At 33.4% G+C, this 27103-nt stretch overlaps 1 protein-coding gene across 1 annotated transcript in view; it reads left to right on the forward strand.

Moving 5' to 3' along the window:
* Positions 1–26701, forward strand: part of RNF180 (ring finger protein 180) — a 156167-nt gene extending 129466 nt beyond the window's left edge. Inside the window, exon 7 of the mRNA XM_069492619.1 lies at positions 26502–26701. Within this exon, the coding sequence (XP_069348720.1) occupies positions 26502–26701 (200 nt within the window). The remainder of the gene's footprint in view (positions 1–26501) is intronic.
* Positions 26702–27103: the final 402 nt, after the last annotated feature.

Genomic DNA, 27103 nt, shown 5'->3' on the forward strand with positions numbered 1-27103 from the left:
CTTATGATGTTATGGGGCCTGGTAGGAAAAGTTCAGATGTGAGGAACTATAATCTTCAGGGAATAGGAGGAACTTCTACATAAGATGACCAACAAGATCAGTATGACAATGACCCAGACCAAAGGAGAGAGAAACAGAGCCTGTGCAGTTTAGGCAAAAAGTAAATTGGTAAATGAAATCTCTCTTAAGTTTGCAGACAGTAATTTAAGGACCAATGTAGCTTTACACAGTGGTTTGAATGAAGAAAGTAGTTTAAGGACATTAAATAAGTACATACTACTTTATAAAGTGGTTAGTAATTGTAAAAATTCATTATCTAGAGATTTGGTATAGATAGGTTTTAAATATATCACATTTAGCCCAAGAAATAATATGAAATCAAATATAAGAAAACCAGTCTTACTTAAAGGATTTCATACCAAAGGAGAGAAAGTTTATAATTTGAATTATGTGCTTTAAAAGAGTCCCTTGTATCCTACTTTCAACCCTATACCCAAAGTTTTAAAAGAATGGAATATATTCATGACAACCCCACGCCTCCCCTTGTCTTTCTGTATTCTGAAGTAGTATAGAAGCTATCATTTAAACAGCTGCTTCTTTGAGATTTTGTCTTATTCGTCCTCCCTATAGGAGTTCCACAGAACTTAATTTTTTTCATACATGTTTATGGAGGAGGTTCAAAGTAACATTATTATATCACCCAACTTAAGACAGATCGATCTATCTCTTTCTCTCTCTCTCTCTCTCTCTATATATATATACACATATACATATATATTACTATCAGGAGCTCAGCTGAGCTGTCAGGTATCCAGAGTAGCCTGTTCAAAGCAACAAACCAAAAGTGAAAGAGTTAAGACTTTAATCACTGTAATAGTATAAGCAAGAGTCTAAAACCAAAGGAAATGCTGATGTCCCTGTTCCATTTCTCTCATGGAATGGTGCACCATTTCCAGGGCCAGGTGGAGCCAGGCAGAAGTCGGGGTTCGTTCACTGTTGAGACAAACAAAAGTCCCCACAGGTTTTTTGGATCCTGGGTTCAGGGGGAATGCCAAGGAAGAAGGGCTAGGAGTGGAAAAGTACTGGGTGCAGAGTGAGAGTGGGGAAACGTGTCTATGAGGTCTCTCCCTCCAACCCCCTTAAGCAGGCATTGGCAGAAGTACCTGAAGATAAAGATAATTAGGAATGAAGGCTAGGAATGTAAACATGTGGAAGAGTATCTGCAGCCAGGGGAGCCTGAGAACCTAACTGCAACTCCCCTCAGAGACTGTAATGCATTGGCTGTGCACCAAGTCCGGTGTGGAGGAGGCAGCTTTCTCCCATGAGTCCTACCAGGTAGAGCTTTTGTAATTGCCTGTGGTCAATCACATGAGGATTTTAATCAGGAACTGGACTCCTCAATTACCAATATTATTGAAGCACCTGCTGTATTTCTCCTTTGTCTACACCCTACTTTCCCTGAATTGTATGTTCATTATTTCTTTATATAGGTATGATTATGTATACTTAATCAATATTATTTATTTTTGTTTGTTTTTGAATTTTTGCAATGGTAGCAATGTGTATATTTTGCTTTGCTTTGTCATTCAATATTATGCTTCTCAAATTCATTCATTTCAGTATGTATAGCCATATTCATTTATTTTTACTACCACATTCAATTACATGAACATACTCCAACCCAATTTATCCATTCTCCTGTTGGTAAACAATTGAGTTGTACAGTTTTTTGTTATAAACAATGCTACTATAAACATTCTTGTCATGTCTCAGGAGCATAAGAGTTCTTCTAGAATAAATGCCAATAGAAATTTGCTGAGTCATAAGAAAACACATCTTTAACTTGATTAAGTAAACCAAACTCTTTTCCTAAATGGATATATCACCAGCTTTGTCTACCATAACATTTGGTATTTTCAATTTTTTATATTTTGCTAGTCTAATAGGTATAAATGGTATTTCATTGGGGTTTGAATTTCCATTACTGGGATTACCAGTGGGTATCAAACGTAGCTTTATATGTGTACTGGATTGAGTTTCTTCATCTGTGAAACACCTGTTTATAAATTTTGTCCATTTTTCTATTGATCGTATTCTTCTTATTTTTTCAGAGTTTTAAAAATATTTTCTGGTGACTCCTTTTTCTGTTAATTATGTGAATGGCAGCTATCTTCTCTGAGTTTATGGTTGGTCTTTTTACTTTATGATATCTAATGAATTATGGTTTTTCAATTTCTTGGTCTTTCTGGTATGAACTGTCTTATTTAAGAAAGTCTTCTCTATCCCCAGGACAGAGAAGACTTTCCTATGTATTTTTCAAATAGTTTTAAAGGTCTTTGGAATTAATTTGTGTTGTTATAATTGTTTTCTATTGGTTTATTTTTTGCTACATTGTAGGCAAGGATCCAATTTCTTTGGGTTTTTTTTTTCCTACCATCATTTACTGAAAACAATTTATCATTTCCCCCCACTAAACAGTGCTAATCTGTCATATTTAAATCTCCAAATGTGTGGGTCTAATTCTGAGTTCTTTCATACCATTTTGGTCTATTGTCTATTCCTATGCCAATACCATAATGTCTCTTACCAAAGCTTTATAATAAGTCTTAACATCTCCTTTCCAACTTGTTTTGCTGTAGTTGTATCTTGGCCTCTTTTTGGCCCTTTGCTCTTCCATATGAATTTTAGAATCATCTTGTCCAGTTGCATGAAAAACTATGTTGTATTAGGGAAATGAGACCATATTAAATGTATAAACCAATTTGGGGAGTATTGATGCCTTATAATAATCACTTTTCTTACCCATTAATGTGGTTTATCTTTTTATTTATTTGGATCTTATTTAATGTCTTACAATAAAGTTTTATAATTTTCTTTACAAATGTCTTATATATCTCTTGATTAGCTTTATTCATATGTACTTGGTACTCTGTCCTTTTCTCTCCTTTTTTGAATCCTCATTACAGAGAATTATGCTAGTCATACTTGTTAATTTATGGCATATCATCATCACTGCTACACTCATTTGTTTTCTTTTTATCCCTGTATCATACTTTCCTCTCCCCTCTCATCCCATAACCAACCATTATATTGGGCTTCTTTAATGCGTGTATTTTTGTTTGTGTTCTTATGGAACATATATTGTTTTCTGTGCATGTTTTTAATTTGTGGAAATAGTGTTATATAATATATTGCATTGTTTCTTATCTTTTTAACCTAGGCATTAGGCTTTTAGATCCATCCAGGTGGTTATGTGTACCTCTAATCTGTGACTTTTATGATAATTAATGCTCTACTAAGGTGTGCATTTACCACATCTATCTATTCACTGTCTAGTCACTATCACAGAGTTATCTCCAACTTCCTGCCACAACCAATAACACTCTAATGAATCCTAGTGTGAACTGTGAATATCTATTTGGTGCATAGACTCAAGAACAGAATGTCTGGATCATAGAGTATGAGTATATTTAACTTGACTGAATAGTGTCAACAGTTCTCCCAGATGACCAATCTAGATACCTATGGGAAACAACTAGTGTTGGCAGGGAATGGGATTTAGGAACCCTCATTATTATTTTAATTTGCATTTACTGATTGCTAATAGTTTAAAATCCCTTTAAATGCTTCTTAGCCTTTTGGATGCCTCTTTTGTAACTACTTTGCTCATTTTTCTAAGGGGGTTTCTGCCCTTATTGATTTTTGAAAATTTCTTAATCCCTTGTCAGCTTTAGAAATTACCAATGTCTTATCCTATTTTATTATCTGCATATTAAGTTTGTCCACGGTGTCCTTCATTGTAAGAAATCTTTACCTTTGATATAATTAAATCCACTTTTTGCTTTATCATTTGTGTTTTGAATTTTTGTTTAAGAAGTTCTTCCCTACTCCCAGGTCACAAAGGTTCTCACTTAGATTTTTAAAAATATTTATTTTATAGTTTTACCTTTCATGTTTAGGTCTTTATATAGAATATACCCATTATATTGTATTACAGAGGGTTCACATGTCCATTTTCAAATAATAGCCTACTTTTCTGAGTATTTATTATATAGTTTTACTGGATTTTTATGTTATTTCCTAACTGTTATTGTAAAGAAATATTATCATTATACTTATTATCTCATATTTAACAACCTTAGTAAATTATCTTATTGAATCTAATTATTTATATGGTTTGGGTGGTTTTCAATGAAGACAATTGTATTATTATCTTAAATAAGGACAATTTTACATCTTGCAATCTAATACATATGCTTTTTTCACTTTACATTCTGAGCAAGGACTTCTATTTGATTTTGAACATAAAATGTGATAACAGCATCCCTGATTTTTAAAGAAATGCTTTTAATACTTGAGTATAATTGTTGCTATGTGTTTTTGGTAGGTACCTTTCATCAAGTTTTAAGAAAGTTCTCATCTGTTCCTAATTTGCTAATACCTGTAGTTTTTCTTGAATGAGTTTAAATTTTATGAATGTTTTTCAGCATTTCTTGAATTGTCATATGGCTTTACTTCCTCACTTTGTTAATGCATTGAATTAATAGATTATAATCAATTTTTTCTAACGTTTTATGCTCTATTCCTGGAATCAACTCAGCTTGATCATTTTTATACACTGTTACATTTGGTTTGCTAATATTTTTTTTGAGAATTTTACATCTACATTTATGATTAAGATTGTATCTTTTTTACACTATGCTTTGTTAATTTCTTTTTACATCAATTTATATATCTTTTTGCTAAGAATTTGGTTTTTTCAGTTTTCAAATTTGTCAGCATAAGTTGTTTATAATATTTTAATATATTTTAATCTCTCCTGTATCTATAGTTATGCTCTTTGTATTTTTAATATTATTTAGTCATGCTTTGTTTTGGTTTTTTTCCCCTGATATTGCCAGGTATTTGTCAATTTTATTATTCCTTTTAAATTAACAATTTTTGGAATTGACTTTATTGTATTATATCTTTATTTTCTATATCATTAGTTTCTTCTCTTTATTAAACCCTTACTGTTATTCTCCTTGGATTTACTGTTCTTTTTATATCATAGTAAGATGACTTTTTAAGTCATTAATTTTTATCCTTTTTACTTTTATTTCAGCATATTATGGGGGTATAAAAGTTTAGGTTTACTTTCTTTAAATTATTATTTAAGGCCATAAATTTTCCTTTCATCACATGTATTTTTGTTATTCTTGATTTCTAATTATTTTTAATAATAAACCACATTTAATTACATACTGATGGAATCATCTTGATTAAAAATAAAAGTGTACAAACTCAGGATCATATTGAAAAATTAGCCTTTGTGATTCCTATAGTGATACCACACTATGCAACATAAGATGCCACCTATGCTAGGTTAATAGGTTCCCTAACAAACTTACTTCTCAGCTTAATTTTATATAGTTGGTAGACTGAGGTAAGGTGGGAAGGGGGATCTTATGAGAAAGAATAGACATTTCTGTAGTTGCCTTTGGCTTCACAAAATTAAATGTTTCTTTCCACACTCAAAAAATCTTAACATAGTTATAGATTTTCTAACCAATGAACCTTGTATAAACTCTTCTTGAACTCAGCCATAAAACTTCCTCACACTTACCTATAATAGACTCATTCCTTTTCACTTTATGAAATAGTATCTTGGATATATTGATGAGTAAGCAGATATGTTTTAATTTTTTTCTTACAAATATGTATTTCATATTAAATATAATATATAAAATGGGTAATATGAAAAGGAATGGAAATATTCTTGGTAAATGTGAGCTAAATATTTCTTATCAGGTACTAGATGCACTGGTGACTGTCAGTGGCATTTCCTTTCCCTGAAATACCATTTCCAGGCATTGCATCCTCAGTTTATTTTATCAGTATCCATTTGACATGGTTTAATCATATATATATACACACACACACATATTATATAAAAATATATACACATACATATATATACACATACATACACAAGGCAAACTAGCTAAGAGGTTTTCCTAAAATGTTTTTGGAAAAAAATAGTTCACATTGTTGAATTTTTTAAAAATATACTCAAGTTAAATTTTTTAAAAGCTTTTAAAATTCCATGTCTTAATATTGCTGGCTGTAACAAAGCACACAGCTCAAATGCAGGTGTCTGACATACATTTATGACAAATCTATCCATTTCTCATGAAGCCTGGGGGATAGTTTTATTTGGTCATTAGTTTGGCTGAAGGTGTTAAATTGATTCTGCAAGTTTAAACATGCTCATTATAAATCAAAGGATATCCAGATGGAAAACAATGTTTGTCTCTAATAGAAAACAAAATGGTACATGCTCAAACAACATGAGTTGGAATATGTCCCAGAAATTTGCCCTCCCAGAAAGTTTAAGGTAAGTCAGAAATTTAAAAATATACTATAGACTTGTTGCTGCCTTTTAGCAGAAAGGTGCATTATCCTTTACATTTCCTCTGAAATAGCCACAATTTTGTTCACAAGATATTTTGAAAGGGCCTACAAATTCTGAAGTGTCTTTTTCTTTCTTTTTATTTTGGCTGAATCAGGTTATGTTTTTGTTATAGGGTTTACTTACGAGTTTAAAATTTATTTCAGAAGCATTTTGCTTCTACATTAAGTTTGTGATTCAAATAAATTACAAGTTATATATTTTGTTCAAATTTCATTGCTTCATACCTGTTATTTTAAAAGTTATGAGCAGTGTTTTATTTTCTCAATCATCCTCCTCTCTCTCCCTATCTTTCCTCTCCTCCCTCTCTCTCTCACATGCACACACACTCTCAAAATTCCATTCTTGGCCGGGCGCGGTGGCTCACGCCTGTAATCCTAGCACTCTGGGAGGCTGAGGCGGGAGGATCGCTTGAGCTCAGGAGTTCGAGACCAGCCTGAGCAAGAGCGAGACCCCACCTCTACTAAAAATAGAAAGAAATTATATGGACAGCTAAAAATATATATAGAAAAAATTAGCCGGGCATGGTGGCGCATGCCTGTAGTCCCAGCTACTCGGGAGGCTGAGACAGGAGGATCGCTTGAGCTCAGGAGTTTGAGGTTGCTGTGAGCTAGGCTGACGCCACGGCACTCACTCTAGCCTAGGCAACAGAGTGAGACTCTGTCTCAAAAAAAAAAAAAAAAAAAAAAATTCCATTCTTTTCATTGTTTCACATTTATAGAACTTACTGGTTAAATTCCATATGAAGTCGGGTATTGGTAAGAAAGCTGCTTTCATTTTAAAACACTTGCATTTGAAACATAAATGCATACATACGTATGTACATTAAAAATCCACTGACCACAAGATCTCTGAAATTAGCACAGGAAAAAAATTACCTTAGTGGGAAAGGGTGACCATGTAGTACTGACCTTGTCTCTGAGCCCACAGTTTTAGTACTGTGTCCCAAAACTAATGCTTTCCCTAACTACCCTGAAGAATAAATGGCATCAAGTTAAAGTATTCAAATATGTAATAAGATGACTCCGATACTGTAAACTGAATTTTTTGAACCTTTGATGAGAAAAGGCTAGAAAGGAAGTGGAGGAGCTCAGAAGACTAGGCGAATTAAAATTCCAGTATTCTGAGAGCACCCTAGGAAAGCTAATATTGCCAGCTATTTGCTTCACTGGGAGTATTTTCTTAGCCTACGAATTATGTGAGAATCAGTCTTGCCATAGACAGAGAACTTTATGAAGGGGAAGACAAATCAGCAGAGATTTTGATAACCACAAGGACTAACGTGTCAGATTGGAAGATGAGTCCAAACATATGGCCAGTTTTCCACATGAGACATTTGCTAAGAGCTGTGGCAGTACAAAAAGCTAAATAGTTGACTCAAAAAGACAGAATGAAATCTCTTACAGTCGAACAGAGTCTATGAATCAAATTACACTATAGGGAGGGACCTACAACGAATACACAGTAAAACTCCTCCTTAAAACATTTCCTATATTTTAAACCTATGTAGGATGAAAGGCTAAAGTGCTTCATCCACAACATCTGAAAAGCAGAACTTTCAAGTTAGAGGAGCTAGAGACCTTCTAAACTGTTAAGCAAAAAACCCAGAGGACCCTGCTCAAAGGAGGAGTCCAGACCTGAAAAATAGAATGCACTAAACACTAAAACACTGAAAATTTCCTGCAGTGCCATGATGAACTCCATAGTGTTTTTGGAAATAAAGTCTGATTAAAGGAATGAGACAGCAGTAAACACAACACAGGTCATGCACTTTAGACATTTGAAATCAGAGGTTGACTGAGTCTAATGAAAGCTGCAACCTAAATTCAAACCGAACCCTGCTTGTTAATTATTGGATTGAAGTGACGAACCTCTCATGCTATCTTTCTGACAAAAGAAACGTCCACCCCTCTCTGGAGGGAAATATCAACTTCGTTCTACATGAATTTCTTTTGCAATAAAAAATTATGAGATATGCAAAGGATTAGGAAAATATGACCAATAATCAAGAGAAAGCACAAAATAGAAACAGATCTCCAGTTGATCTACATGTTGGAATTAGCAAAATAGGACTTTAAAATATCTAATTAGAAAAAAAAAATCAATGAAAAAAGAGAAAAAGATGGACAGAATAGATAAAAAGGTAGAAAATGTCAATAGAAAATGGAAGCTATAAAAAAGAATAAGACAGATGTTCTGGAAATACAAAATGCACTATCTGAATTAAGAATGCATTAGATGGATTCAACACGGTGGCTCAAACCTTTAATCCTAGCACTCTGGGAGGCCGAGACAGGAGGATCGTTTGAGGTCAGGAGTTCAAGACCGCCTGAGCAAGAGTAAGACCCCATCGCTATAAAAAATTTTAACATTAGCCAGGTTACAGTAAGCTATGATCAGGCCACTGCACTCCAGCCTGGGTGACAGAGCAAGACCCTGTCTCAAAAAAAAAAGAAGGGGGAAAAAAAAAAGAAGAAAAATCTAATATGTGGAGAAAATGGAATAATAAAAAATATTTGATTGCGATCCATAGGAAAGCAATAAAAGAAAAATACAGGATAAAAATCAGATACAACAAATAAAAAAACAAATAAATATAAATATCCTAAACATTCATACTAAAATATTAGCAGATACTTTTAAAAAGAAAACAAGAACCAACTACATGCTTTTAAAGAAGAGACAATGTTTAAATATAAAGGCACAGAAAAGTTGAAAGTGAAAGTATAGAAAATTGTATATCATGTAATCACTAATCAAAAGCAAGAAGATATGGTTATGTTAATCTAAAAAATTAGACTTTCAGTGAACAGAAATTACCAGAGATGAAAAGGAACATTTCATGGTAATAAAAAGGGCAATTCAACAGGAAAATATAAAACCATGAATTTCCATGCAACTTAAAAACTGTTTCAAAATATATAAAGCAGAATTTGGCAGAATTAAAAGTAGAAATAGATATAAATCCACAGTCACATTTGGAAATTTCAACACATCTCTCCCAAGAACTGGTAGAAAAAAAGAAACACACATACACAATAAGGATCTAGAAGATCCTTCACCAGGGAAGAGTAGGGGCTAATCTCAAAGGTTGGGGCTCCTGTTATTGTTAATATATTAGTAGCTTGGGTCCTTGTGTTCAAAGGCAGTGCTTTGGAGTGGCATTGCCTACTCTTTTCCCTCCTACTTCTTGCACTTCCTATACTGAAGCACAGTGGGTGCCCTTGCACTTCTTTCCTCTAAATTCAAAAAGGGCGTCTTTTAGTCAATCCACTGTTCTCATTCTATTTTGGCTGTTACAGATTGCATGATACAAACCTGCCATACTTTTCTGAGTTCTGCTCCTTTATCCACGCAGCTGAGTTCACTGAATAAACGAACTGAGAGTTCAGTCTGTAGGCTTACTTCTACCTCTTACTCTGTATGTGGATCCCAAGATGTAGACTAGAGAAGGGAACAAGGAAGCCCCTGATTTTTTTCAAACCAATTTACTAATAAGCCTTGCATTGGGGGTTATTGTGATTGCCTGTACTAATGAAAACAATGTTTTGTTTCTCATTTGGCTAGTGAACTGTTCACCAGAATCTAGATAATACAATTTGTAAGATATAGCTTACAGCCTCAGCTTGTAGCCCTCTACGGGGCTTCTAGCCCACCTCATCATAGAGGATTATCAACCTGAGTTTATGTAACTCCTGGATTCTTCCAAGTTAGGAAAGCAATGAGAGCACTGAAATCAGGGATCCCGCACTTCCCAACTCCAGGAAGCACCTCTGACAGTTGTCTCTATGAAGGGTGCTCTGGAGTTCTGCAGTGCACAGCAGAAATGTCCATATGTGGCACTCCACATCTTGTCCTCTTTTCTGATAAACAGGGTCGTACTTAAAGTTTTGGCCTCCTGATCCTGAGAAAAGACTCTCCATTGGAAATGATAACTATCCATAGGGTTATTTCTTAGCCTGTGTGCATAACTTAATCAGAAGGTACCACAATAACCCAAACATTTATATAAGAGAAAAATAAAGTAATGGGCAGATTTTCATTAAATAAAATTAATTTAAAATGTATTAATTAAAGATGGATTGAAGATATGCAGTCTATAGTCTAAGAAATGTCTTAATGAAATTTGCCACAACATTCAGATATATAAAAAATGATTTGAAAGCTAGGATTTCTCTCTTTAAAGGCTGGGCCACTTCCAACCAACAACACTCAGAACACCTGTTATGACAGACACAAAAAGGAACACTTTGTAAATAATTTGCTTTTCTTTACATAAGTTAAGGATTGGTTAATTATTTAATATTATTCATATTACTGACCAAAAGCCCAGTATTATTTATAAGCTGTTATTTTGAATATATATAAATCTTATAAATTTATTTTAGAACCCCAAAAATCCTGAAGTTACGGAAGGAATTTTTGTTCTGATTTTTCCTGTGAAGTATGATCATATTTGCACAGTTAAAATACTTTTTAAAATGACATAAAATAACCAGCTTCTAGGAAATTACCTTTTGTAATCACTGATTCCTTAGGGAAAGTAAAACGTAAACTCAGCGACTCATTTCAATCAATCAAATGAGCAGTTAGCTTGATAATACTAATAAAAAGGTAAAGAACTTCCAGAAGAGGTAACTTTCAGCATTCATAATCTTAATCCAGAATTTCTAGAATTGGGCTTCCCAAAATAGAGCAACTACAAAATAAGACCATTATTATGAAAAAGAATTTTTCATCTAATCTTGGAGAATTCCTCAATTCACTTTGACAGATGAGAAAGAAAAAATTATTATTTTTTGTACATGAGGAAAGAGAAGAAGCAAAACAGTTGCAGGTATTAGTTTCTATTCTTTCACACTTATGACTTCAAATAAATCCTAATGCCCCAGCCATATCCCAGACCAGTTAATTCAGAATCTTGAGAGATGGGTCTCAAACATCAGTATTATTTAAAGCTCCCTGGGTGATTCCAATGAGCAGCCAAAGCATCAAGGATAAAATACACTGCTCTAGAAGCTGATAGGCCTTGTGAATATAAGGCAGAACAGAATTGTGGGATCAGAATGCAAAGGAACTTTAAAAGATCTTGTTTTTATTCTCTGACTTCCAGGCAGTAACATATCTGAATTATTATAAAGAATGAATTAATCAGGAGGAATGCAATGCTATGAAAGAGACGAACAGTGTTTGTCTTACATGGAAATGAAGTTAACTCTGGCATAATATAGTGATAGTTCGATAGCACATAGTAATTGTCTATTTGTTTTGGATAGCAAATACAAATTTAATTGAAAATGCAGTGCAAATTTAAGAAATCTGCAAGTAATTACACAAATTAGAGTTTAACCAATATTTTTAGAACAACAGCACTTTGGGGAAAATGCCATGGGATTTGAGAGACCACAAAGTGTTTTTAGTACTTCAATATTGTATCCAAGGTGTTAAGTTTGTTTGCCTGTTTTATCATCTGTAAAAAATTACATTTAAAAAAAAATCTGTAAAAAAGAAGAAAGTAGGTTAAAATACATATCAACATAGTCCTGGCAGAGGAAAAGTTGTTCCAAAATGAAAAGTAACAAGTATCTGGAGAAGAGGGGCAGGACAGTCCCAAATCCTTCCCTGTGGGGACATGAGGAATATGTTAATGATCTGATATGCTTGAAAGTTTCATACCTTTTTTGCCAGCTGGTGGAGCTACTACCATAATATACCTTATCATAACTGTAGCTGTATCTTTCATTTTTGCAGTACATATGAAGTAGTGGACTTATTTATTATGGCTTAAAACAAATGAATATTAAATGAGATGTATGTTCATAAATTTCAACAGTTCTTAGAGTATTCATTAAAATTAATAGGATGATATGAAAATGTTTTAATGTCTGTAGATTTATAATTGATATCAAAAATTTGCAAACAACTAAACAGTTTAAAACTTATTCTTTACCTTCACCGGTATCAGGCTTGTGTCACAATTAAAGCAGCTTAAGATTTTATTCACTCAAAAATAAAGCATTATAGAAAAACTTCATAACTATGCTGGCAGTGAAATGGTTTTTATTAGCAACATGTTACTCTGCATACATGTATTAACTTCACTAAGGTTATATTGTAATATTAATAATTCAGGTTTTGTTGAGAAGTCATAGATACTACTATTTTATGAAGATGCCCATTATTTTGGTAATACAATATGGTATGTATTATAATTGGTATTACAATTGGTAATGCTATCACATATTATCATTTAAATTATATATTCTTCTGCATTTCTGATGTGCTGAAGTATTTTAAAGGTAAATTGTATATAATGCAAGGTTATATATAATTTATAGCTTTTATAATATAAACAAATATAATCTATCTGAAAATATTTAGTTTCTGTCCCATTAATTTTTTATTCAATACTACATTTTATCCTTTGTTTCCTAAAATAGCAAAGAGAGAGAACAATATTGTACATCACAGGGACTGCTTTTTCATTTGTTACTTTTTTCTAGTCTGAGAAAATGAAAGGCCATAGCATAATTTCTCAAAATATTCCGAAGAGAATTTAAAAGAAAGAATTTAAATGACTTGAAACTTTGAGTTCACTATGAAATAAGCATTACGCTTTCCAGTTATTTTATTCTACATTCCTTAGGTATGTCCTAAGAGTTCACATCCAACAAAATAATAGATTACTATTTCACTTTTAAGAGATTATATAAACTGGTGGCCATCTATGAGGTTTTTCAAGCTGCACTCGATAATATGACTTCTGTCAAATGGGCACTGACTTTGTCAAAAATACTAGCAGAGCTTTGAAAAGATAAGACATAGCCAAATCAATGGTGCTTTTTCTTTTAAACCCTCAAAGAAAATAATCTCTCAATCAGATAAAATGTTTTTTCCTGAATTGACTTATCGTTAAATTAGTGGAGTCTGACTTTTCTGAACATTTCCTGTTAGGATAATATTCAAAATATTAACAACTAGTAACATAAAATCTCTAAATAGGTCAAAAATTATAAAATATATTCCTTTTCTTTCTCTAAGGAACTAATGTATATTTATAAAACTGATTACCAAGTGATATAACTCAGAAGATGAATTATTCAAGTCATTCTCATAAGTTCTATTTGTAGATTTAGAAATTATAGAAATAATTTTTCTGTTTGATATAAATATTGCTACTTAAGTGATTCCTTGTCTGAGCCATGATTTGATAAGATAGATTTAGCCAATAATAAGCTTTAGTTATGATTTTAACCATTCATGGGCCATTTTCTTCTCAATTCTTTATTTTGTTTCAAAAAGATTATCAAATAAGTGAATTCTACAGTGTTCCCAAAAGCACACGCTTGGTCAATTCTAACCCAATGCTGCTATGAGGCTAACCTAACACTGCTGGTCATTTAACATACCTGACCAGAAATAGATCCCCCAACTTTTGATTCCAAAAAGTCTCCACGTATTTCCAAGTGTCTCCCACCACCACTCCTTGAGAACTGAGGTTACAAATAGATTCAAATATTAATTAGGGTTGCTCATTATTTTAATGTCACAGAAGAAATTTAAAGTGAGATATATTTAAATAGTCAGAGAGAATAGATAAAATGGTTTTAAAAAATAGCTGTCTTCTCGAATAGAAATTTTGTGAAATATTTTTTATAAAATGTCAGGCTACTGAGAGAAGATACTTGAATTGTCTTATAGTTTTGATATATCTGAAATTTACAGAATTCTCATAGATATATAAACAGACACTGGCTGAAGACTCGGCTCTATCACTTATATGTGACCCGTGGCAAATCAACTAAACTCTCAAAGCCTAGCGTCGTCTTTTTAAATTTTAATCTGTAACATGGAAGAACATCACTATCCTAAATAACTTGCTGATAATGATCCACTACACTCTGTGTCAAAACCTAAGTGAGGCTTTTTGATATATTTCTTGACAAAAGATTCTTTTGTAATACGTTAGAAATCAGGTTAAATTTAAGAGTTGAGATCTCTAAGCTATATTTGCTGTTACACTGATACTTAAATTTTTAATAAATGGTTATAATTATAAATAGACTAATTGATAAGATCTAGATTATTCTGTATTCCATATTGACAGAAGGGAAAAAAACATTTTATATATTTGGGAAGAAAAACATTAAATGTTCTACACAAAAAAATACTGAACATGCATTCTTCTCAGCAGCACATGAGGCATTTTCTGAGATTGATCATATCCTAGGCTACAAAACAAGTCTCAGTTAATACAAAAAAAAAAATTTAAATCATACAATGTGTTTTTTCATACTATAGTGGAATAAACCTAGAAAATAAATTCCAAGAGAAACATTCAAATCTACAAAAAGTCATAGAAATTAAACAACGTACTGATCCTTGCATCTGACACAAAATTAAGATGGAAATCAGAAGATTCCTTGAATTGAATGACAAAGGGGACACAACCATTCAAAATCTAGGGGGCACAGTAAAAGCAGTCTTAAGGAGAAAGTTCATAGCCTTAAATGCCTACATCAAAAAGACAGAAAGAGCACAAATTAACGATCTAATGTCACATATCAAAGAGCTAGAAAAAGAAGAGCAATCCAAACCCAAAGCCAGCAGAAGAAAGGAAATAGAAAAGCTCAGAGCAGAACTATACAAAATGGAAAACAAAAAATATAAAAGATCAATGAAATAACAAGTTGATTCTTTGAAAAGATAAACAAAATTGATAGGCCATTATCCATATTAACCAGAAATAGAAGAGAAAGGATTCAGATAAGCTCAATGAGAAATGAAAAAGGAAACATTATAGCCAACACAACAGAAATACAAAATTTCATCTGTGAATATTATGAAAACTATAATGCACACAAATTACAAAACATAGAGAAAATGGGTAAATTCCTGTAAACACACAACCTCCCAAACCTGAATCAGAAGGAAAGAAACCCTGAACAGACCAATAATGGCTGCATGATTGAAGCAGTAATAAAAAATCTCCCAATAAAAAAAGCCCCGGACCAGACCAAATCACAGCTAAATTCTTCCAAGACCTACAAAGAAGAACTACTACCTATCCTACAGAAAGTATTACATAATATTGAGAAAGAAGTGATCCTCTCTAACTCATTCTATGAAGCCCGTATCTCCTAATACCAAAGCCAGGAAAGGACACAACAAAAATAGAAAACTACAGCCCAATTTCCCTCATTAACATAGATATAAAAATCCTCAACATAATATTTGCAAACTTAATTAAACAGTACATTAAAAAGATAATTCACCATGATCCAGTGGATTTCACAGGAGAGATGCAGTGATGGTTCAACATATACAAATCAATAAACACAATTCACTACATAAACAGAAGCAAAAACAATCCCCATATGATTTCAATACATGTGGGAAAAGCATTTAATAAAATCCAGCACCCTTTCATGATAAAAACTGTCAAGAGACTAGGCATGGAGGGAACACACCTCAAAATTATAAGACCCATATATGACAAACCCACGGCCAATATCATACTGAATAGGGAAAAGTTGTAAGCATTCCCTTTAATAACTGGAACAAGAAAATGGTGCCCACTGTCACCACTTCTATTAAACATAGTACTAGAAGTCCTACCCAGAGCAATCAGGCAAGAGAAAGAAATAAAGGGCATCCATCCAGGGAGGAGAGGGTCCTACTATCCCTGTTTGCTGATGCTATGATCTTGTACCCAGAAAACCTTAAAGATGCCGCCAATAGACTACTATTAGGAGATTAAATATGAAATTTCAAATCAAAAGTATAGTTTATTGTATCTCAAACAAGAAGCAATACAATTAATGAAAGTGTGTGCCTAAACTAATGACACAGTTTTGCAATCTTAATGGTAGCTTGTTTATGCCACCAGCAAAGAAGCATGGAAAGTGAGTAGCAATGAAATTGCAAAAGGCATTTTCCACAGCTTGTTGACAATTGAATGTTTTCCTTGCAAGAAGTAATCCAAAGCCTGGAAGAAGTGATAGTCAGTTGGTGCAAGGTCTGGTGGATGACAGAGTTTTCAAATCCAGCTTCTGTAGTTTGAGCAGCATTGTTTATGCTACATGTGGTCGAGCATTGTCTTGCAAAGGGGTTGGCCTGTCTCTGTTGATCAATCTTGGCTCTTTATTGCAATCATCCTCATCATTTTGTCCAATTACTTAAAGTAGATATCCACTGTAATCAGTTGACCAGGTTTCATGAAGCTGTAGTGGATAATACCAGCACTGGACCACCAAACAGACACCATTAGCTTTTTTTGATGAATATTCTGTTTTCAACTGTGTTTCCACACTACATCTTTATCCAACCATGGTGCCCAATGCTTGTGATTGTCAAAAAAAAATCCATTTTTCATTACACGTAACAATATGCTGTAGAAGTGCTTCATCTTTATGTAGTGACAGCAAAGAAGCATTTGGGAAGGTTGAGATGGACTAATTTCCACTATAGCTTTTAACTCATCATTATCCACCTTGGTCTCAGGTCATCCACGTGGCTCATTTTTAAGATTAAAATCACAAGAACAGAACTGCTCAAACCATTGGCATACTGTATGTTCATTAGCCACATCCTTCCCAAACGCTTTGTTGATATTTTGAGCTTTCTGCATTGCATTGGTTCCACGACATAACTCATATTCAAAAATAACACCAATTTTTGACTTATCCATGGTTTTACAAAAATTGCTCTAAAAAAATTTGAAAGATAATCACAGCCAAAACATGCATTTAAGAGACTGAGGATGTACCTTCACAATCAACATAAAACCAGAAGTGTCAAAGTGAAATGTCAGAGATATCAACTGTCAAACTTAGTACTTAAGGAAATTGGACATTTCATACTTAATAATCTTAATAGAATTGATAAATTCAGCAAAGTCTCAGGTTACAAAATTAATGTACAAAAATCATCTCTATATACAAATAACAGTCAGAGTCAAATCAAGAACTCAATACCATTTACAATAGATACAAAAAAGTAAAATACCTAGGAAGATACTTAACCAAGGAGTTGAAAGATCTCTACAAGGAAAACTATAAAATACTGATGAAAGAAATCATAGATGACACAAATAAATGGAAAAACATCCCATGCTTATGGATTGGTAGAATCAATATCATTAAAATGTCCACACTGCCCAAAGTGATTTACAGATTTAATGTGATCCTCATCACAATACCAACATCATATTCCACAGACCTAGAAAAAATCATCCTCAGTTTTATCTGGAACTAAAAACAGCCTGAATAGGCAAAGCAATATTAAGCAAAAACAACAAATCTAGAGGCACACATTACCTGACTTCAAGTTATACTACTAGGTTATAGTAACCAAATAGCATGGTACTGGTATAGAAGTAGAGACATAGACCAATGGAACAGAAGAAAGAATATGCAAATATTATAAAATCACCAACCTACAACCAACTGATCTTCAACAACCAGACACCAACACACACTGGGTGAAAGGAAGTCCTATCAATAAATGGTGCTGGGAAAACTGTATAGTCACATGGAGAAGAATGAAATAGGACCCCTCTCTCTCACCATATACAGAAATTCATTTAAGATGGATAAAAGACTTACATGTGAGGCATGAAAGCTTAAAAATTCTAAAAGAAAACCTAGGAAAAACTATTTTAGACTTTGGTCTGGGAAAAGAATTTATGACTAAGACCACACAGGCAAATACAGCAATAACAAAAATAAATAAATGAGATTCAATTAAACTAAAAAGCTTCTGCACAGAAAAGGAAATAATCAACTGAGTAAATAGCCTACAGAATAGGAGAAAATATTTACAAACTATGCATCTAGTAAAGAACTAATATCCAGCATCTACAAAAACATCAAACAAATCACCAAGAATAAATAACCCAATCAAAAAGTAGGCAAAAGACATGAACAGAAGTTCTTTGAAAGAAGATAGACAAATGGCCAAAAAACATGAAAAAATCCTCAACATCACTGATCATCAGAGAAATACAAATTAAAACCACCTTACCCTTGTCAGAATGGCCATTACTAAAAAGTGAAGAAACAGTAGATGCTGGCATAGATGCCGAGAGAAAGGAACACTTATACACTGTTGGTGGGACTGCAAATTATTACAACCGATATGGTAAACAGTATGGAGACTCTTCAAAGAAATAAATGTAGACTTACCATTCAATCCAGCAATCCCACCATTGGGTATCTATGCAAAGGAAAAGAAGTCATATAGAAAAGACACCCACACTTGAATGTTTAGCACAACATAATCCACAATTGCAAAGATGTGGAATCAACCCAAGTACCCATCAATTCATGAATGGTTAAAGAAAATGTGGTATATATGTATACCAGGGAGTACTACTCAGCCCTAAAATGGAATGAAATAATGTCTTTTGCAGCAACTTGGACACCATTATCCAAAATGAAGTATCTCAGGAATGGAAAAACAGACACCACATGTAGTCAGTAATAATTGGGAGCTAAACAATGGGCACATATGGGCACAAAGAGATGTAAAGGACATTGGAAACCAAGAAAGGAGGAGAGGTGAGAGGATGAGGGATAAAAACTTATTTATCAGGTATAATGCACACTATTCTGGTGACAGGCACAGTAAAGTCCCCAACTTAAGCATTATACAAGGTATACATCTAACAAAAACATTTGTACCCCCTTAATATTATGAAATTAAAAAGAAAAAGCAATAGAATCACCAAAACCAAAAGCTGGTTCTTGGAAAAGATCAACAAAATTGGCAAGCCTTACCTATACTGACAAAAAAGAGAGAAGATGCAAATAAATAAGATCAGAAGTGAAAGTGAATAAATTACTAATTTTACAGAAATAAAAAGGATTATAAAAGAATACTATGAGCAACTGTACACCAACAAATTTGATAACTTAGGTAAAATGCACAAATTTACAGGAACTCACAAAATAAAGAAGAAATAGAAAATCTCAACAGACCCATAACAAGTGAAGTGGCTAAATCAGTAACAAAAACCTCCCAACAAAAAAAATCCAGAACCAAATATCTTCACTAATGAATTCTATGAAATATTTAAAGAACCAACACCAATCCTTCTCAAGCTCTTCCAAAAAAAATTGAGAGAGAGAGGCTGGGCATGGTGGCTCACGCCTGTAATCTTAGCACTCTGGGAGGCCGAGGGAAGTAGATCCTCTGAGCTCAGGAGTTCGAGACCAGCCTGAGCAAGAGCAAGACCCCGTCTCTACTAAAAATAGAAAGAAATTATATGGACAGCTAAAAATATATATAGAAAAAATGAGCCAGGCATGGTGGCGCATGCCTGTAGTCCCAGCTACTCGGGAGGCTGTGGCGGGAGGATTGCTTGAGCCCAGGAGTTTGAGGTTGCTGTGAGCTAGGCTGATGCCACGGCACTCTAGCCTGGGCAACAGAGTGAGACTCTGTCTCAAAAAAAAAAAAAGAAAAGAAAAGAAAAGAAAAAAGAAAAAGAAAAGAAAAAGAAAAAACTGAAGAGAGGGAAATACCTCATAATTCATTCTCTTTGGCCACCATTACCCCAATATGAAAGCCAGACACAGATAACACAAGAATAGAAAATTACAGACCAATATCACTTTTGAATGTAGATACAAAACTCCTCCACAAATAATAGCAAATACATTCCAATAGCATTTTAAAAGGATGATACCTCATGACCAAATAGGATTTATCCTGGGAATGAAGGCATGGTTTGGCATTAATAAAAATCAAGGTAATAGGCCGGGCGCGGTGGCTCACGCCTGTAATCCTAGCACTCTGGGAGGCCGAGGCGGGTGGATCGCTGGAGGTCAGGAGTTCGAGACCAGCCTGAGCAAAAGCGAGAACCCATCTCTACCAAAAATAGAAAGAAATTATCTGGCCAACTAAAATATATATAGAAAAAATTAGCCGGGCATGGTGGCGCATGCCTGTAGTCCCAGCTACTTGGGAGGCTGAGGCAGTAGGATTGCTTAAGCCCAGGAGTTTGAGGTTGCTGTGAGCTAGGCTGACGCCACAGCACTCACTCTAGCCAGGGCAACAAAGCGACACTCTGTCTCAAAAAATAAATAAAATAAAATAAAGGTAATATACCACATTAATAAAATAAAGGAGGAAAATGATCTTTTCAATTGATACAGAAAAGGAATTTGACAAAATCTAGTACCCTTTCATGATAAGAAAAAAAAAAATACTCAGACAACTAAGAATAGAGAACTACTTCAACTTGTCAACAAACATTTATGAATACCTGACAGCTAATACCACACTCAATGGTGAAAAACTGAAAGCTTTCCCCCTAAAATTAGGAACAAGACAAGGATGCTCGCTTTCACCACTACTATTAACATTGTGCTGGAAACTCTAGCCAGCATTTAGATAACAAGTAAATAAATAAAAGGCATACACATTGGAAAAGAAGATGTAAATCCATCTCTTTTTACAGATGATACAGTTCTATAGAGAGAGAATCCCAAATAATTCAAAAGAAAGCTACTGGAGCTAATAAATGAATTAGCAACATTGAACTTAATTTAAATGTGAGATAAAAATCTTTCAACTCTTAGAATAAAACAGAGAGGTAAATATTTATGACCAATTGAGTCTTAGATATGACACCAAAAGCACAAGCAACAAAAGAAAAAATAAGTAAATTGAACAAAATTAAAAATTTTGTACAAGGGACTTCATCAAAAAAGTAAAAAGGCAACCTATCCACCTACAGACTGGAAGAAAATATTTGCAAATCATATCTGAGAAAGGTTTAATATTCAGACCATATAAGGTGTTGTCAAGGAGAAATTGGAACTCTTGTACATTGCTGATGGGAATGTAAAATGGTGGAGCCCAAAGTGAAAACAGTTTGGATGTTCCTCAAAAAGCTAAACATAGAATTACCAAATGACTCTACAGTACCACTCCTGAGTACCCAAAAGAATTAAGAACAGGGACTCAAACGTATACTTGTATACTAGTGTTCATTTCAGCATTATTCACAGTAGCCAAAAGGTGAAACAACCCAATTTTCCATCAGCAGTTGAATGGATAAACAAAATGTGGTATAAAAATATAATGCATAAAAAGGAATAAAAGCCATAAAAAAGAATGAAGTTCTGATACATACTGCAATATGGATGAACCTTGAAAACATTATACACTAAGTGAAATAACTCAGACACAAAAGGAGATTATATGATCCCACTTATAAGATACCAAGAACAGGCAAATTCATATAGACAGAAAGTAGAGATTACCAGGGGCTGAGGGTAGGGGGTAGTGGGGAATTATTTATTGTTTTCATCTTCCCAAACAGTTTCTGATGATGAAAAAAATTTGAAATAGCAGTAAGAGTTGTGGAACATGGTAAATGTAGTTAATGCTACTAACTGAATTATACACTTAAAAATGGGTAAAATACAAACTTTGTTATATATATTTTACCCAATAAAAATATTTTTACAAAACACTTGGTACTCACTTTTTACCTTGTTATAGAACCTAAACATTTAAAAATTTGTAATTTAGCCCAACTTCATAAACTATATTGAAATTTAAGCAGGTGTTACAGAGTTGTAAATAATCTGCAATACATTTTAATTTATTCATTATAAAAGGTTAATTTTTTAAGGATTAATACATTTGACTTTGGAAACCTAAATATATAGGAGAAAAGATGAAATTTGAAATCTATTTTGCATTAATTTTTTAAGCATATTAACAATAGCTCTATACTTATTTATAACTATAAATATATCACTCCACCTCTGCTAAGACCTACTTATATCAATCAACTTTAACATAACAAAATTCTTAGGTAATATGAAGGATATGGAACAGTAAAACACTGTGCTTTAACCTTTTGTCTGTCCCACCACATGTGAAAGATAGGACAATAGCAATTTCAAGGCCCTCTGGATTAGCTTCTAAAGAATATTTTTTCATAAGAACTGTAAAATCTCTTTCAAATACATTCATAGTAATATTCAACTCTTGCTGAAAATACATTTGGAAGTCTTGATTTAGGACATTGTCAAAAAATATGCCAATTATTCATCTTAATTCTCTAAAGTCTATCCTTATATGCAGATACGCATCCATCCATTCAGCTAACATATTGAGTATCCACTATAAGCATAGTACAAACTGCTGAAATTGCAAAAATGAGAGAGATAACTGTTCAGAGACAGTTTTTCTATCTCTGAAAGAAACTTCAAAATAATGGAGCTCACCTTATGGTCTTTGATGATGAGTATGTTTGAATCATATTCTATAGGAAAAAAAGTGATAGCCTTATTTTCTAGGAAATGAGAGAGAAATCATTCTGAAGTAAAATTGTTTTTATAAACAGTTAGAATGGCTATAATTAAAGATAAAAAATAACAGATGCTGGTGAGGATACAGAGAAAAGGGAACTCCTATGTATTGTTGGTGGAAATGTAAATTAGTACAGCCACTATGGAATACAGCATGGAGATTTCTCAAAAAATGAAAAACTACCATATGATTCAGCAATCCTACTACTGGGTTTCTACCCAAAGGAAAAGAAATCCATATGACAAAGCTGCCTGTTTATTACAGCACTATTCACAATAGCAAAGATATGGAATCAACCTAAGTGTCTGTCAGTGAACAAAGGTGTAAAAAAAATTGTGGTATATATGTACAATGGAATACTATTCAGCCTTACAAAAGTATGAAATGTCATTTGCAGCAACATGGATGGACCTGGAGATCATGCTGAGTGAAATAAGCTAGACACAGAAAGGCAAATATCACATGTTCTCACTTATATGTAGGAGCTAAAAAAATTGATCTCATGGGAGTAGAGAGTAGAATAATAGATACCAGATGCTGGGAAGGATGAAGGATGTTTGGGTGGGGGGCATAAAAAGGGGCTAGTTAATGGGCACAAAGGTACAGTTAGATAGAAGGAAGAAGTTCTAATGTTCAAAAGCGCAGTAGGGTTATTTTAGTTAACAATATTTTGCATATTTGAAAATAGCTAGAAGAGAGGACTTGAAATGTTCCTAACACATAGAAATGATAAATATTCGAGGCAATGGACACCCCAAATACCCTGACTTGGTCATTACAGCCTATATATTAACAAAATATCACATGTATTCCATAAGTATGTACAAATATTATGTATCAATTTTAAAAATCAAATCAAATATAGAAAATCAGCCAAAAACAATTAGAAATTATCAAAACTATTTGAAATGTGACTTTACAATTTATTGCAAAACATCACTTATTTCATTATCTCATTCCTTTTAATTTCACGTTTTATATCTATATAAGTAAACATAATTTACAAATAAGCATACATAAGCTTAAAATAGGATCATTCTTGACTAAAGAGGTTTAACATTTTTTTATTTCAAAGTATTATGGGGGTACAAATGTTTTTGGTTACATGGATCACTTTTGTAATACTTGAGTCAGGGTTATAAGTGTCCCTGTCACCCAGATAGTGTTCATTGTACACATTAGGTAGGTTTCTGCACAGCTCTTCCTCACCCCTCCCCCTGATTGATTTCCATTGAGTTATACTTCCCTCTACGCATATGTGTGCTCATAAATTAGATCCAATTTAATAGTAAGTATATGTGGTGTTTATTTTTCCATTCTTTAGATACTTCATTTATGATAATGATCTCCAATTCCATCCATATTGTTGTGAAAGGCATTAATTCATCCTTCCTCGTGGCTGAGTAGTATTCTATGGTATACACATACCTCATTTTGTTAATCCACTCATGAATTGATGGGCACTTGGGTTGATTCCACATCTTTGCAACTGTGAATTGTGGTGCAATAAACATTCAAGTACATGTGTCTTTTTGATAAAATGATTTCTTTTCCTTTGGGTAAATACCCAGTAGTGGGATTGCTAGATCAAATGGTAGGTCTACTTTTAGTTCTTTGAGAAATCTCCATACTATTTTCCATAGGGACTATACTAATTTGCAGTCCCACAAAATGTGTATGAGTGTTCCTTTCTCTCTGCATCCACACCAGTATCTACTGTTTTTGGACTTTTTAATAAAAGCCATTCTAACTATGGTAAAATGAAATCTCATTGTGATTTTAATTTGCATTTCCCTGATGATTAGTGGTGTTGAGCATTTTTTCATATGTTTATTGTCCATCTTCCTGTCTTGAGAAGCTTCTGTTCATGTCTTTTGCCCATTTTTTAATGAGGTTGTTTGAGTTTTTTTCTTGCTGATTTGCTTGAATTCTTTGTAGATTCTGGTTATTAGTCCATTATGGATGTATAGCTTGTGAATTTTTCTCCTGTTCTGTAGGTGATCTATTTTCCAGAAAGTTTTTAATTTAGTCAAGTCCCACTTATTTATTTTTGTTGTTGCTATGATTGCCATTGGGGTCTTCTTCATAAATTCTTTGCCTAAGCTGCTACCTAGAAGAGTTTTCCAACATTTTCTTCTAGAGTTCTTATGATTTCATACCTTACATTTAAGTCTTTTATCCATCTTGAATTTATTTTTGTGAGTGGTGAGAGATAGGGGTCCTGTTTCATTCTTCTGCATATGGTTATTTGTCCTGTACCTTTTTTAAAGAGGGATTCTTTTCCCCAGTGTATATTGTTGTCTGCTTTGTCAAAGATCAGTTGGCTCTATGTGGATGGTTATATATATGGGTTCTTGGTTCTGGTCCATTGGTCTATGTCTCTATTTTTGTGTCAATGCCATACTGTTTTGTTTACTATAGGCTTGTAGTATAGTTTGAAGTCTGGTAATGTGATGCCTCCAGATTTGTTCCTTTTGCTCAAGATTGCTTTGACTATTCAGGCTCTTTTCTGGTTCCAAAGGAAGCATAGAATTATTTTTTCTAGATGTGTGAAATATGACTTTGATATTTTGATGGGGATTATAATGAATCTGTAAATCACTTTCGGAAGTATGGACATTTTAACAGTGTTGATTCTCCTAATCCATTAGCATGATATATTTCCCCATTTGTTTGTATCATCAGCGATTTCTTTCCTCAGTGTTTAGTAGTTCTCTTTGTAGAGATCTTTTACCTCCTTGGTTAAGTATATTTCTAGATATTTTATTTTCTTTGTAGCTGTTGTGAATGGTATTGAGTCTTTAATTTGACTTTCAGCTTAACTGTTCTTGGTGTATATGAATGCTACTGATTTGTGTCTGCAAGAGAAGGAAATTATGGGTATTGAAATTGGGAAAGAGGCAGTCAAACTATCACTTTTTGCTGATAATATGATCTTACATCTAGAAAACTCCAAAGATTCCACCAAGAGACTCCTGGAATTGATAAATAAATTCAGCAAAGTCTCAGGTTACAAAAACAGCAAGGTTTGACTTTAAATAACTGTACTAATACCCAAATGAATGTAACCTTACAGTCAGAATAAGCAGCCTGATCTACAACATAATATTTAACATTACTCAATTGTTAAAATGGATAAACCAGAATTTGTTTCAAGCTAGAGCTTCCCAGAACCATTATGTCTCTCCAGTTTATTCAGTGCTAAAACAAGATAAGAGACATTCTTCTCAAAACTTTGATGCAGTAACTGGACTGAATGAAATTCAAGGCATAAGATTCAAAGTTAAGTTAGTGATCAGAAGTTACAAACAGTGACAGCAGTTGTAAAACTAAAACATGAATAAAGAGTCTATTTAGAAAGTGTTCTCATGTGAAAATAATTACATTTGATCCTCACAAATATTTGAAGTGATTAGATGTTATAGATGAGAAATCTGAGACTCGGAGATAAATAACTTGCCGAGTAAAGTGACAGAACTAGGCGAGTCTCCCGACTCTATATCCTGTGCTCTTTGGTAACTTCACTGTCCCTTCCCCTAACACTCTACGTTAGAGAAGCTTCTGGTACTTGCTCATCATTGAAAAAACTGTCAGGAATACAACATACCACTCAGTGAAATCAAGATATGCTCTGTTCATGATATTTGTGTTCATAATTCAGCTTTCTTTCTGAGCACTTATCTGAATTTAATGAGCTTTAATATGTTCATACATCTTCTAGGTTTCCACAGACATGCAGCTCCAGTTACAAGAAGGCAGTTCCCACATGGTGCTCACAGGATGGATTACCTGCACTTTGAGGATGACAGCCGTGGATGGTGGTTTGACATGGATATGGTGATCATCTATATTTATTCAGTAAACTGGGTCATTGGATTCATTGTTTTCTGCTTTCTTTGCTATTTTTTCTTTCCGTTTTAGGAATTTTCATACCTTACTACAGTTGAACAATCATAAACGATGTAAATAACAGTTGCTTAAACATTTTTTAAATGTGCTTTGAAGTTTTTATAATGTTGCATTATATAAATTGTTGGTGTTTATAGAAAGCCTGACAATAATGGATTTATTAATGTTTTCTTGTGACAAACCAACTTTATTTAAGAGCTAATCTATCCAGCACTTAGCAACAATGCACTATTAATTTCGTGGTTGTTTTGGTTTAGGATTTGGGGTTCAAATTTCACTATGTCACTTTTATACTTATTTTGATTGTAAAGACTGAGGTTTTTCCTCTTAAAAATAGTAAAAATACAAAAAAATGATAATCTGGATAGACAATATCTTAACTGATAAAATATGTAGTCAATCATTACTTATTCT

The sequence above is a fragment of the Eulemur rufifrons genome, chromosome 17, assembly GCF_041146395.1.
Source record: "Eulemur rufifrons isolate Redbay chromosome 17, OSU_ERuf_1, whole genome shotgun sequence".
Classification (NCBI taxonomy): Eukaryota; Metazoa; Chordata; class Mammalia; order Primates; family Lemuridae; genus Eulemur; species Eulemur rufifrons.